Raw genomic sequence first — 14,869 nt, 5'->3', positions numbered from 1 at the left:
TTACCTGAGGCTGGATTCAGAGGAAAATATGTACTTGGACTCAGGGATGTCATGAAGAAGCACGGCTGGGCTGTCAGCTTTTACACTGTACGTGGGCTTCAGGCTTGAGTTATATTTTAGCCCAAACCCAGCTACAATAACCTATTTAATTTTCTACAGACAGCTCCTTAAGTCCTTACATCTCTCAGTTTCTCTACAAATGACAGCTTGAAAGAAAAAAAAAAAAACAGATTAAAGTAATTAAAACTTTCACAACTCCAGCAGCAAATGGAACTTCATTCAAGAGGAGAAGAAAAAGCAAGTTTCCCAAGGCTCCCTGGGAAGGGCCCCTGATTTCCCAGAGCTGCTGTGCTGCAGGACTGCTGTGTTAGGAAACTGTCTATTTCTGCCTGGCTGCTGACACTTGGGTATCAGGCTTTAAGAGAGCGGTGGGTTAGGCAACTGGATGAGCATTGCAGTATGCGCACACATATGGCCCTTCTGCCATGTGCTTGATATGCAATTTTGTGATGGGTTATGGTAACAAAATCCCTTCACTGCCCTAAGGCCAATGGTATGGAACTCCACATAAGTGAAAAGAAAAAGCTTTCACTGGTCATGTTCAGCATTAAACCATGGCCAGCAGTAACTCCCAAATCACATAGTTCCTTAAGCTATTCACCATCACAAGATCTCTGTTGACACAGGATCAGAGAGATTACCTGAAATAGTTCAATGGAGATCAAGTCGGATCAAGTCTGTTCCTAAATGAGATCTGCTCTCTCCCTGAAAGCACTTTACTGAGGTGTAAGATCAATGTTTAAGATGGGAAGCCTGGAAGACCTGGAAGATAACAGTGGTTAACGAGAAAAATTGCAAAGGCCTAACAATGCAGATGGGAGGAACAGCAGGTGTGTGCCTGGGAGATAAAAGACCACATGGCCAGCATGAAAACTAGCCAGGCTTGACAAATCCTCTCAGGGAAGAGGCTGGGAGATGTGTAAACAGTGAGATTCACCTAGCTGCTGATGCATGGATCCCGCGCACACTGCCAGGACAGCACCATGCCTTTGGCTGGGGCACTTTCAACTCTAGAAATGCAGCCACAGGCTGAATTTAAGACGCAGAAGATTCAACACTTTCCTGTGATGTGTGGACAATGCAGTAAATGAAGGGAATTGAAATGACAGCCCAAAGTGACCACCCCTCGCTCCCATCCCCTCCCCCTGCTTGCAGTAGAGAAGCTATCAAGGAACATCTCAGTAAGAGGTTTACAAGCAGGAGTCATTTGAACCATCGATAAGGGAAATTCCACAGCTTCTCACAGAGGAGAGATTGTTTTACAGCAGGGAACCATGGCAGCTGGAGATTTGACCATATAAGTTAACGAGATAGTCAGGAGTGGTGGCGGTGGCACGATGATATTAGGCTGATGGCTCTGATGCTTTTACAGGCGGCATTAAATTCCTTGAGTGAGTAATTAGGGGTGATGAAGAAAAAGCAAGAGGAAAGATTTCAAAACAACAGCTCCTATCAAAACGTGCTGACTCAAATAATGGGACCAAAGGAGTGGTTCTGGGATGAGGCATGGCTCAGTGGTATGTACAGTCACTGTCTGCACGCCTTCCGGTGTTTCCCCCTTGCACACATTCAAGTTCTCATTACTCTCCTCATCCATGACAACAAAAGCTTCAGACACAGGCTGCTACTACAGAAAGAACTAAAGCTACATTTCCTGATTTGCAAAGCACCGGCAGTTCAAAACATGGAAAAGGTGTGAATCACATCTTCTTTGGAGACTTACATATTTCTTCCTAGTGGACACCATGGTTACGGATCCAGTTCCTTCTGCTGAATCATTACAGTAGAATGAATTGGGATGTGATTTATTTTAAATCAGTTAATAGAGTCTACAGGTATATGAGGTTTCAGGTTTGCACATTTTTCAGTGCTTGTTGGAAAAAAAGACAGGGTACATCTTCCTTTACTCAACTTCTGCTGATCTCCTTTCTATTAGAAGCAATTGGTCACTTTTAAAGATACAAACAGGGTGTGAAAGACCTACAGGAGAGCTGTGGTATGGATTTGAAAGACGTGAGAAATGCAGCTTTCCTGAGAGGGCTTGAACATTTTCATTACCATAACAGTTTAGTGATTAAGGTCAAAATGTAGTAAGTCATATTGAATTAAACTGCAGGCTCTGAATGAGAGCTTTACTGAGAGGATTCATAATCAGCTAGTCACTAGAAACCCAAGATTTATTCCACTGCTCTGTTGATATTTGGTCTCCTTTTGCCCTTCTCTCATTCTCTTAAGTAACATGAGAAAGCTAAAGGGGAACAACTCCTTTAAGGAGCACATGGGGATGTGTTAAAGGGTTCTGTCCTGCAGATGCCCCCAGATACACATAACCACTGGTAGCCAAGAAAAAAACGTGTCTCCCCATTAGTGCATAGTCCAAGAATGAACACCCAAATCCTACTCATTAAATAGGATCCTGACTTGCCACCACAATGACAAACTGACCTGCTATTTCAGGTCATATTACCTATCAGCAGGGGCTTTAACGAGTGTCAAAGATGGATGGGAACAAGACTAAGGCCTCTCATATACATATAAGAATTGCACTGGTTTAACTAAAGCTGTGATTTTATACCTACCTACTCAGCTGGTTGACAACTCCAGCAGAGATGCTCCTCTTTGTAAGAATGGGTTATTGCTCTGAACTCAAGCTCATTCCTTGTCAACCTAAGCTAAACCAAAATAAATTAAATTATAATTACAATAAGAACTATGTTACTGAGTTAACTAACTTCAGCTTTAAAATAGTACTTTTAAGCTAAATGATGTAATTTCCTCATTTGCAAAATGGCTAAGACTATTCTGATGGAAGCTAGTGTTCACAAAGCTATGGCCTGAAACATTGGCAATGGACAAACTATACAAGTTAAAGCTGGGAGCTGACCTGTTGACCATACCTGCTCAAAGGGAGAGAGCTCTCTATAAAATAAGAACTTAGGAGACACAGACCTAGGATGAGAAACCTCAGCTAAAAACACCAAGAAATCAACAGATGAAAACATCTACCTGAAAAAATGCCCCACTCAGCACTTCAGAGTCAGATCAGCAAATAGTAAAAATCAAAGTTAAGTAAACAGAAAGTACCAGTAAGCCTACCTTGTTTTCCAGCTGCTAGATGAAGTGACTAACAGGAACAAATAGTGAAACTTTCCTTTCCTCTCTCTCTTATTTAAGAATATAGAAACACTAAAACAGGCAGTGAGACCTGAGCTAGCTAGCTAATGCTGGCCAGTCACAAACCGTAATCAGAGCACACTCAGGTTTGATTTTAGCACTATGAAATTCAGGCTTTCAGCTTTTCTGGGGAAAAAAAAAAAGAAAGAAAGAAGGAGAGAAAGAAAGAGAGAGAGAGAAAGAAGCAATAAATGAATGAAAGGCAAGGGCTACCCTTCTACAACCTCATGGAGAACTAGAGCTGCTTGTGTTCAGTGGATCCCCTCTTCTTTGTTCAGTACACTTGGAAGAGCTCTGCTTAGCTGTATCCAAAAGTCACCATCAACAAAGTCAATGGGGAACTGGATTCTAAAGTAGAAAGGCAGTGAGAAGATGAATGCAAACATGACTGATTAATCATAGACTGGAAGAACCTGGAAAGCATGTAGTTTTTAGAGAGTTGCTTGGTTTTTTTTTTTTCTTTTGTTTTCTTTGTAAAAGGTGCACCAGAAGTTTCTATTCCATTTTCTGTCTTTCACATTCCTCTCCACTCTCATGGCTCCTTGGACTGACTGGGCTTGGCCACTGGTGTGCTGCTCCGGTGGGGCTAGTGGCCGAGGTCATGATGACTCCTCAAGTGCATTGACGACTTGCTCCAGGATGTCAGGGCAGTGATCCGCTATCTGCTGTAAGATGGCATTGGCAAATTCCTGTAGCTCTGCGCTTTCTTTCTCACCCTTTTCTAATTCATCATGAAGCTGCAAGAAACACAGAGGCATGGTCATTCTCTACTATTAAATGTGTTCACTGTATAATGAACCCTGCCCAGCAGGCTCAGCTCTAAGCTAGGACACCTTTTAGAAAGGGAGTTAGTAGAGATGTAACATGCTGGGCACTTCCAGGATCAGCATCTTCCCTTGGTGATTCCCTTACCAGAAACTGGTTTCTCTTTATTTCACTTTTTCATTCTTCAGGACCAGGTTTGTGATCTCCCAGTTAAGGCAAATAAAATTATGAATAAATTGTTCTATGATAAATATTAGAAAAACTTCCTCTGCAAAATGTTTTTCTGAAAGCAATTCCAGAAGCAATACAGCATTTTCCTAGTATATTACTTTAGATGGCTTGACTTTCATTCTTGAAGAACAGGATCATTACTTCAGAATTATTTCCTATATAAAACCAATAGGAATGTTACATGATTATACATAATACACCAAAGAGTTAAGCAGAATGCTGATTTTGCTGTGAAATTAATAATTTTCAGAGACTGTGTTTCCTAACTCAGTAAGAAGATGACTATACACAATTGTGGTGGAACATGCACGATTTTTGTTTACTAACACTGTGTTTCCTGTTAGATCACTCACTGTTCAGATTACTGTAACTGGCTCAGAACAGGACATGGAACTTCAAAACTATCTTAATCACTCTGTCTACAGTCTACAAACTGGTTTTCCAACATGTGGTGTTACAAACCACGCCACACAACATATTGAAATATATGTGAATATAGTTTTTAGCTCTCAGCCTAATGCTATTGCCAGAATTAGGGGCCCACAGAGTCTTAATGAAGAGCAGGAAACATCTGCCTTCAGTAACCTGTTTATCTGCCCAGCAACTGATAAAGTCAATGCTAGCCTGTGAATTGTGCAGAATCCCAAGTAAGACTGTAATTTGTACAAGCATTTCAGGGATTATTGTAATTACAGTAGTCTCAGGATCTAGCAGAACAAGGAGAAGCAATATCTCTTTCTAGACTGGATGAGACACGTAGGTAGACTGGATAAACTTCCAAGCAGATTGCTCTATCAAACACTATATATCCCAAAAACTTTTCTGTTTTTTTTTTTTTTTTTTTTTCAGTGGTATGATTTTCTTCTAATAACGTATATTCCTCATGAATATGAGTGTATGTGTAACATGGTACATACACTTAGATGGATTCTGAAGTTTACTGCAAGCTTCTGCAACCAAAGGTCTTTGTCAGTGTGAGCAGCTGTAGCAACTCTCTTATCTATACTGGAACCTCCTTTCAATTTTTTTCCCCTAATATTATCTGTCAGTTTGGTAACATTTCTTATTCCTAAGTGATTAATATTTTTATTGGAACTCTACTGTGCTAATACATGACATGGAAAGAATGTAAAGTTGGATTTTTTTTTATCCCTGAAGGGATAACTGGTAATCAGTACACACATTTCTTGATCTATATTTTGCCCTTCTGTAATACTGCTCATCGTGGGTTTTAAAAAGAGAGAATTGTCGGGCAGCAGGACAAGAGGGATCATTTTACCACGGTAAGAGCGCAAGGCAGTGGGAAAGGTCGTTTTTCTACAACTAAATTTCTAATCAGATACAACAGTATGTCTCTTTTCAGTGATGGTACCAAGCAAAGCACAGGAGATTGTTACTGGAAGAAATACTGCATAAACCCAAACAGCCTAAGAATGACTACAGAATAAATATAAACTCTTTGTAAGGAAGTTATGGTATAGACTTCTGTAGACAAAAGTGAGAGAAAGGAAATTAAAAGGGTAAGCTTGCTACACTATTCCCTTTACTAGGCAGCATACCATATAGTAAATTATTTGGGCTTTGTGTGCTGAATGTTAGTTTAATGTGTTCTTATGTGCTTTGTTCCTACTGGCTGCCATACTCACATAACAGCTATACGAATCCGAGAGGGGTTTATGCCAAGAATCACAATGCAAAAGCAACCTGATCCTGCTCTGTGGAGTGACATGAGCTGGGGAAGTGGGGAAAAGGAGAGGGAGGGGAGCACTCCGGGCTCTGTAAGGGCTCTCAGGGGAGAAGAGGGAATTCAGCAGTAACCCATAATGGCTCAGAAATGGCATGCTGTGGATAGGTGATTAGCCTGGTTCCAACAGCCTGGCAGAGTTATTAGTCAGAAACTTGCAATGGATGGATAAGCCTAGGAGAGGTCCAGTCAGCAAGTAGGATTGAAAGAGTCAGCACGGCCAGCTAGGAGCAGTGCTGAATGTTAAAAGCCAGAACGGGTTTCAGGGACTACTTCTGAGTCTCAAGTTCTTCAGCCTAGTATAACCCCAGCAATTCAGTCAGCCCCAGCTACAGCAGCCTGCAAAACACCTAAGTGCTGGGAAATTCATGGGACTGGCTTGAACGTTGAACTCTGATGAGACAGGGCTGCCTTGGGTTCTTGGGCCAGTGCAAAGCTTTCACGGTGCCATCCACCAGAAGGGAGGTCAGGAGAGACAGCAAGTAATGGGAGAAGAAGCCAGAGATGCAATTCTCCTTTTCTTCATTCGGTCCTCAGGAGGAGAACCAGGAGAGGGCAGTGTTAGCAGGGAAAGCAGGGACCTGCTCCCTGCGGGTCCCGCACCACCACCTGCCCATGCAGCATCTTTCCTCCCAGCCTTTCAGCCAAATCCTCCAGGTGAAACTCCAGGAAAGGACAAAGCAATTAAATAATCAAATATAAAAGCAACTCAAAGAGGTTAACCTTCAAAACTGAAGGAAGTTTGGTGGACAAGGGAGAATCCTGCTGAATGTTGTCTTCAGTGAGGCAGTACTGCAAACTCAGTTATGTTTCAGCTTCCGGCTCTACTAGTCAGCATTTATGTGTTTATAAGATTCCTTGTAAAATCAAGGTAAGCCCAACAAAATAAGCCCATGCCAGAGCTAAAATAAATCAAATGCAATCAAACGAAAGTAACCAGCTCAACCAGATGAATAAAATATTTCCAAGAAATAAGTTTTCGAGCATCAAGAACTCCAAAAGGAGACGGCTCTGAATGCTGAAGGCCAGCAATAATACTTTGCAAATTAGCGCAGCCAGAAAGTCTACACAGCTGGCTGGCAGATGCCTGTGATGAAACATCTCTGAAAAAAGTAGCAATGATAGCTTTGCGTTGAGTTTGCTTGCTTCAGAACATTGAGGTTTAATAATGTGATTTCTACTTAAACAAAGACATCTTAATTGACTATGTGGCTGGTTGTAGCATTTCTATATCATGTATGTCATCTCCGTTTACGTCATTCCTTTCAGAAACAGCTGTGAGCAGTATACGTCACTCCTCATTCAGACAGGCTCCCTAATGGAGAACATCCAGTTCTCCACGGTATAACTTGATTTGCCTAGATGTTTGACAGCCCTAATTTTAGGCAAGTTTCTCTAACAGTACTAATATCAATTCTGCTCTGGTTTCCTGGATTTTCTTCTTGTGAATGCAAGCAGAAATGGTGTTATCTTCCCCAGGTCATTTTTCTATGAAAATAAAGGAGTGTTAACAGTCCTTTTTTTGCTGGCATTTTCAGCTGAGATGATGAGGACATTCATACACTTGCCTCATCGAAATGACCAAAAAAGAGAAGGCAAGGCAAGGCCAGATATGTTTGTCTAGCAGATGACAAGTAAAAATAGACAGCTCAGAAAAGAGAGTAAGGACCTCATAAGTGCTTCACAGTATTTTTACTTTATCTTTGGACAGAAGAACAGAAAGGACCTTAGAATCTCAGGGGAATAGAAGCTTGCAGATAATCTGCAATAGATTCAGACACTTTTCACCACTGCTGCCTTCCTTTCTGAGTTTAGAGCAAGACATGACAGGAATACTTTTCCATTTATAGCTAAACTCCACCAGTGAAAAAAAAAGCCCCAAACAATTCACCATGAATTTAGCTTGCATTGTGCTTCTCTGGTCCAAGATATTCCAGAACTTACTTAAAGATAAATCGACATTCAGAAGGAAGATAACTTCACAGTTAGGAAATAGGATGCTATGGTTTTAAATGCAGACTAGGTGAACTGTGATGTCGCCCCACAGAACCTTTGCAGCCTTCGTTTATTCAACAAGGAAGCAACCTAACATTAAGCTAAGATCCTTTAAAATTTATTTATACAGAGGAGGCTTACTCCCCAGTGTTATTTTCCTCTGGTTAACAATTCCACAAAAACACTATTGAAAAAAAGGCAAATAAAAATAAAGCAGTATCTCATCTCAGGCTATGGACAGTAAAACTGATTAGAGAACAGAAGGTGCTTGTAGAGCAGCACAAGAAGAAAGTTAATGCAGGTCATCTATATGGCTACAATACTGAGATCTGGAATTACGTTTCTCAAAGTTTAGATGTTTCTTGATCAGGCTGAAAATACTTTTAGAGGTTAAACTAAGAGAAATAAGCATCAAAAAGAAATGGAACTGATTTAACCTTAACCTTTGTTTTGTTTCAAAATAAGAAACTACACTGAATTTTTGTATTTCAGGCAAATGGTCAAGAGCTTTTGCGTCTTCCCAGACCAACCAGTGTAAATATGTATGTTTGAAGTAGTGAGAGCCAATTACATGCAGAACTTTCTCTACTTCAGACCTATAAAAAGGCCAAAAGAAAGGGTTCAGAATATGGAAATCCCAGTCTGCCAAACTTTAAAAAAAGGAAAAGAAAAAAAGTGATCATTTTTGTGTAGACCCTTAAATATTTGTGTTTTATTTGGAAATTTTGGTTTTATATTAGCTTTTTCAAAATATTTTAAACACACACATTTAAAAATTAAAGTAAGATTTCAAATTCAACTTTGCCTTGTCTTTTAAAATCATGTAAACTTTAAAAATATGTTTTAAATATGTTTAAATACATTGGAATAAATTTTACAACCATTTTGTAAAAAAAACCTGAACGAATTTGTTGAGGGCTCTTGCATCATATATTTGAAATAACTTTGCACATGGGATTTATCCTGATTCCTGAGCATCTCTAAGCTTTGTGAAGAGCAGAAATATAATTAATTCCTGGTAATGAATGAATTTCAAAATTACATGAATGGGAAGAAGGAATAAAACAAATGCCCGTAAGTTGTATCCTGCATTTGACGGGAGCTTTTCTGCAAATCCTGTCCATCCTCCAGTAATAGCAGCAATCATTTCTGTTAGAGGACAATTTTCTGTTCATGTAAATCTGATGTATGTTACACACTGAAAATTTATGATGCTCAAGTGTACAGAAAGTTGTTATTCTGTGCCTAAGCAGAACAAATAATAATTATTGCCTGTTCAATAGGGCTACCTGTTAGGGCCAGGCCTTGCTGACCTGAGTGTGTATAATTCAGGCAAACCCCACAACCCTAACCCCTAACAACTTGCAATTCTGCGTGTTAAAAGGACTGTGAAAAAGAGTTAGGTAGCTACTTCTTCTAGTTTCAGTTGCAGTGCATTACCTTAGGAATCAGTTCACTGTCCATAAGCCGGACTGCTGGACACTGCCAGAATTACTCTGTGATGCACCCTCCATGCTGGGCTTGTACTTTGCCCCCTGCCTTCTCTGCTGCTTTATTAGGTGTCCATGTCCCCAAAGGGATTCTGACTGTTGAGTCAAGGCAGCACCTGACAGTCATAAACACAGGGAAAATTCACCTGTCTACAAGGCAAATCTTAAATACCTCTTTTACACATCCTAGCTGATTAATTTTGGGAAAAAACTGTTAGGACAGAGGGTTGGTGGGCAGTTTTCATTTTGTACGTGCACAGTGCAAAACAGAGAAGAAAGGGCAGAGAAGGAACTACTTGAATGAAATGATGAAGTTCTATACAACCAGTTATTTCAGGATCAGCTGGAGCCTTTTCTGCCCTTTCCATGCTACTTATTTCTCTTTAAGAGGAAGTTCCTTTCAAGTTAGGAATAGTTAATGTTACTAATTGATAGTGTATATTTTCATTAAAATCAGCAATTCCCTACACAAACAAATATGGATAATGTTATGGCATTATGGATATAACTAACTTATGGATAATGTTTGTGACTTCAACCAGTATTTAAGAACTACGACACTGATCCCAATCTCTCACCCTTACCCAAAACTTGAATTTAATATAAAAGTTTAAAATGCTACTGAATGTAGTAATTTTAGAGTTCCTATACCCATTACTTTCTCAACTAAATTCAGGAAATACATTTCAACATGAAGAAAGATATAAATTGTTGCAATTATTACTTCTAATTTCTAACAGAGACCAGAAGTGGGCTGTTTAACTTTAAAATACATTATGCATTCCCATAAGATTACAAATTAAAAATAAATGACATAAATCAGGTGGAGAAGATAACAAGCTAATGGAGGAGCAGTCAGAGAAGGGAGACAGGGCAAACTCTGAAGTAATACAGTAATTTAGAATGACTAAATGCAAAACACGGCAGAGTAATTTCTTTACAGAAACTAAACGAGTTTCTTGTAGATGATACAGAAGAACACATGTGGAATCTGAACAAAATAGTACACGGGATGTTTATAAAATAGCTATTTGTAATTTAGAGTAAAGTTTATCGCACTTACAATATTGTTCGTATAAAAAAACTCCAAAATGTGCGTTTAATACTTTCCAAATTCAGCAAGCATATATGCAATTTAAAAATGGCATTTGAAAGCTACATGCATGAGGTCCGGTGTTCTTTTCTATGAAAAGCTTACCATTAACTTTGCTGAGAGTGAAATATGACTTATGTGCAATGTAAATTATGCTTCTTGGCACCAAGCCATGACTATTTAGCTGATACAGCAGGTTGTGACTGATATAGTGAAGCGACGTTATCACCTTTTTCCTTCCTCTGCTTTGAGCAGCTGAACAGAAAAGACATTCCTGATTTCTTGGGAAAGGATTAGTAAGTAGGCATCCCTAGACAGTCTGTCTTTTGCCTGAAGCTGGCACACAGGGAGAGGGAAGATAACCTTTCTTCACTACAAAGGGTCTTCTATGGCCATAAAGATTTTTCAAAAGCTCTTCTCTCTGTACCTCACAGCCAAAGCAGTCATAGGTGCAACAACAGTATCAGTGGGGCGAGACAACCTCCCATTGCAGGTGTCCTCTGAGACAGTATCTCATAGAAATACATTTGCCTGGACAAAGCCAGGATGTGTTGGACATGGCTGGAAGGAGACACTGACAGCAGACAGCCAGGGAATAAAATGCCTCCTACTTCTTGGATTATGAAAATTATTCTTTAATAATCCTCTTCTGTTGGAAGAAATATTTTTTTCAGAATGCCTGTCTTGTAGGACCTATTGAAAATAAGCAGGTCTCCATAATATAAGGTTCTGCACATTTTAGAGCTGGATTTGAAGTTATAAGAAACATTTATAATAGTGATTAAGCTATTAATGGCACAAACACTGTTGCCTACTACTACTACTATCTTGTTGCTCTACTTGTCTCTTCTTACTTTCTCGCACTGTTGCCTTCATACTACAGCACAGCACACCACCACCACCATATTTAAATGATGCTTTTCAGCAAGTTTCCTTTTCTAAAGTTAAGAGAAAACCAAAAACCAAACTATAAATAAAAATGTAGACCGTATCATTATGTTCTTAATGTCATCTCCTTTCATAGGAATAAAATCCCTCACTTAAAGGCAACAATCTGAAACATGAAACAACGGCAGTTCTACAGAGTTCAAGCATATGAACATAATGATACGTTTAGAACAAAGTGAAAGAAAATATTGTATTTAATTGAAATTGCTAGAGTAATGCAATTATTTATAATGACTGAATGGAATTTGTATTTCTCAGGGTTGAGACTTGGAACATTCTTCCTTCCTTCTGGTAACTTCAATTTTTCAATAAGAAAAGTTGAACAGGACATGAACCGGTCAAAGGACAATTCCAGAAACAGCGCTGGTTATCTTCTTTGGGGACACTGGGTCAGAACTGACTCAAAAGAATATTTTCCACTATATGAATAACTTAATTACATGGTTCCAAGCACTCCAGATTTCTTACAGTTTGTCCACTACTTAGTCTAGTATACTAGTTTGGATTAGGTTCTGAGATAACATATACTCATAAAGTACTGGCTTCAGGCCTTCATTAGAAATGGACCAAAATTTTACTACAGTAAGTCAGCTTTATGAAATGTCTTTGATTAAATGCCAACTAAGAATGATATAGCATTTTGGCCCCATATTTTGATTAAAATAAATTGAAGTCATTTAGGACTATAGCTGAACTTAATGGTAGCATAAAGAAACTATTATACATGAAAGGTACCAATTATCAGTCAAACTTTGATAGTCTACAAGTTCTTTATGTGGCAACAAATTCCCATTAGAACCAGTGCTGATGCTGGCAGATGTTTTTCAACAATGACTTGTACATTAGTTTCTGTGGGGCACTGTGGATGTGCTGAAAGAATGAAGAGCTTAAATCTACTTCACATACTAGTTTTACCTACCAGAAGAAGTCACAGAAAACAATTCGTATCTGAGTCTCCCTGGCAGGTATGAGAGACCTACAGGGTATATTGGCTATGATGAAATATAGCAGGACCATCCTTAGCCAATGAAAGTTGCTGCACTGGGAAATTGCAGCTCCAAAAGCAGCAGTATGAAAATGAATTCTCCACTATTTATAAAAAAACCCAAACAAAATTATCTTATTGGTGAGAAGTGGATACATTGGCTTCATTCTTAAATATTATTGGTATTCGGTTAAATGTATCCTCCCTAATCATGTTAGCACTTCTTAACGTTCAAGAGGATTAATTTTTTCCCACTGAGGCTTGTGAAGCATTATCTATAGAAGATCATATTAGAAGGGACAGGAGTGAATTTAATGCATCGGATTTGAAGTAACTTACAAAACTCATTAAAATTCCAAAGATGCAAAATGGGTATTCTGCGATGGGTTTCTGTGAATCTGGAGAACTGATTCCTACCCCCATGGGAATACTTTAAGCACAGAGGAAATTCTGCAGTCAGAAACAGAAAAGCTCCATGACTTACATGAAAAATCTGCTTAGTAAATTGAAATGTATCATTGTAGTGTGTTTTTCAACTGAAGCTTGTTAAATACAATCTAAGTGAGTACGGGAAAGCAGAGGAGACTGCTACATTTTATTTTAGCAGATGTTAGTTGTGCATGGGAATCACAAATGGAGTAGTAACTTTAAACAACTGTGTTGATAGCAATGCAAAATTAAGACAATAATGGGAGAGGATAGAAAAATGCAGTTTTTCTCTTCTCCAGGACAACTTAGATAATTCTTTTTCGCACAATTTATACTTAAACGCCTTCTTTACTGTGTAACTAATAAATGTTGCTAATGGATTAGCAAAGTTGGAATGAGAAATATTATCTTTCATTAGACCAGTATAGATGCTGGTTGGGGCTGACTGTCTCTTCAGAAGAACTTGCCAAAGAAAACCACCTCTATTTTTTCTGCCAGCATCTCTTGATTAAATAGAAGATACTACCTATCCCTACAGATTCTGCTTATATTCAAAGACCATCACAGCTATTACAAACTAGTCAATTTATTTCAGGGATATCCAAATATCTGATAAACCTTTAATCCTGTATCAGCGATTACAGAACCCAAGAGGTAAATACAATGCTGACTCTGGGTTCATTGGAGTTACCAGGCTCTGCAGGGAAAAGGAATGTGTCAAGCCTATAGGGGCGAATGTAGATACCGAGTGAGGCAAGCAGCACAAGATGAATCAAATAAATATATGGAGACAGGTACTAAGACAGATATCAGCTATCCTGTTGATCCAGAGATCACCTAGGCCCTGTTACAGGCATATTTATCTTCAGACATATGATTTTCTTTCTGAATTGCTAGACACGCTTCTGTTGGCTTCCTGTAATATAGCTGCTAAGCTGCTGTCTTCAATTTTTGGATCAAAATTCAGCCTTGAGTTGAAAGTGTGTGGAAATAAGCTTACACATCACAAAGGAAGAAAACCAGAGGTGAAACGTTCAGGATAGGCTCAAGATAGTGTTCACTGACCCGCAAATCCACTTAGAACTACATAGGCCTTACATTAGTTTGTGTGCATACTGGATAGAGTTTGGTATAGACATATGAAAGTGAAGAATTTAGTGAAAGAATTGGCATTATAATTCAAAATCAGGGTCAACCCCAAAAAATTAGTAACATTTGCTGCCACCGCAAGGATCTAAAAAGGCAAGACACCACTAGGGCTGGGAGATAGGAAAATTATTTCAGTAGTTGAATTAGAACTAGATTGACAGTTTCTGTAGAGACTTCATCAGAAAAGCTGTTATTAAACACTATCAGCATTCCAGAACTCCTGGAAATACACTCTTGGACTGCTGAAATCACTCTGTGTGTGTGCATAAGCATGGGTGTATTGCATCTAGTACACTGCATCCAAATCTTTGATTTCCTTGAGTGTGTCGATGCATGCCACCCCATAGAGATAAAACAAAAGAAGAAATTCTCTAATAAATATTAAATGGCAATGATTCAAAAGATTAATGACTCCTTCTATAAGTTGAAGAGTGGATTTCTGCTGCCTGTTTTCACCACTTACAGAATGGCTCCCCAACGTTTTGGTGTGCACATCAGTAAGACCTATGTCAACATTTAAGCCTTTGTTCAGAGCTTCAGACCACAAACTCACCTGCTCCTGGGTCATCTTCTGCAGCTCTTTCTCCCAAGCTGCCCGGTCATCATCCAGGTGGTAGGAAGCAGGTGGGGTGAGTCCACGTAGAATCAGGGGGTCACGGTCATGGCAGAGGGCTGTCAGATGTCCAATGTACAACTTCAACTTGCTGCGATTCTGATCAAGTTCTAAGAGGGGCTGAATTATCTGAAATAAGAGAACAGAGATAATGAGGAACAGCCTGAGACCAAAGCAGTGGTCAAGGCAAAGA

The 14,869-nt window shown here is 39.2% G+C and overlaps 1 protein-coding gene across 1 annotated transcript in view; it reads right to left on the bottom strand.

The window, feature by feature from the left end:
* Positions 1-2,856: 2,856 nt before the first annotated feature.
* Positions 2,857-14,869, bottom strand: part of ERC1 (ELKS/RAB6-interacting/CAST family member 1) — a 286,136-nt gene continuing 274,123 nt past the window's right edge. Inside the window, exons 18-19 of the mRNA XM_080623933.1 lie at positions 14,617-14,805; positions 2,857-3,971 (exon numbers count right to left, since the gene is read on the bottom strand). Coding sequence (XP_080480059.1) covers positions 3,834-3,971; positions 14,617-14,805 — 327 coding nt within the window. The 3' untranslated portion in view covers positions 2,857-3,833. The remainder of the gene's footprint in view (positions 3,972-14,616; positions 14,806-14,869) is intronic.

This window comes from Psittacula echo (genome assembly GCF_963264785.1).
Source record: "Psittacula echo genome assembly, chromosome: 1".
Classification (NCBI taxonomy): Eukaryota; Metazoa; Chordata; class Aves; order Psittaciformes; family Psittacidae; genus Psittacula; species Psittacula echo.
Note: the sequence above shows the minus strand (reverse complement) of the source record. Positions and strands in the feature narration are given on the sequence as shown.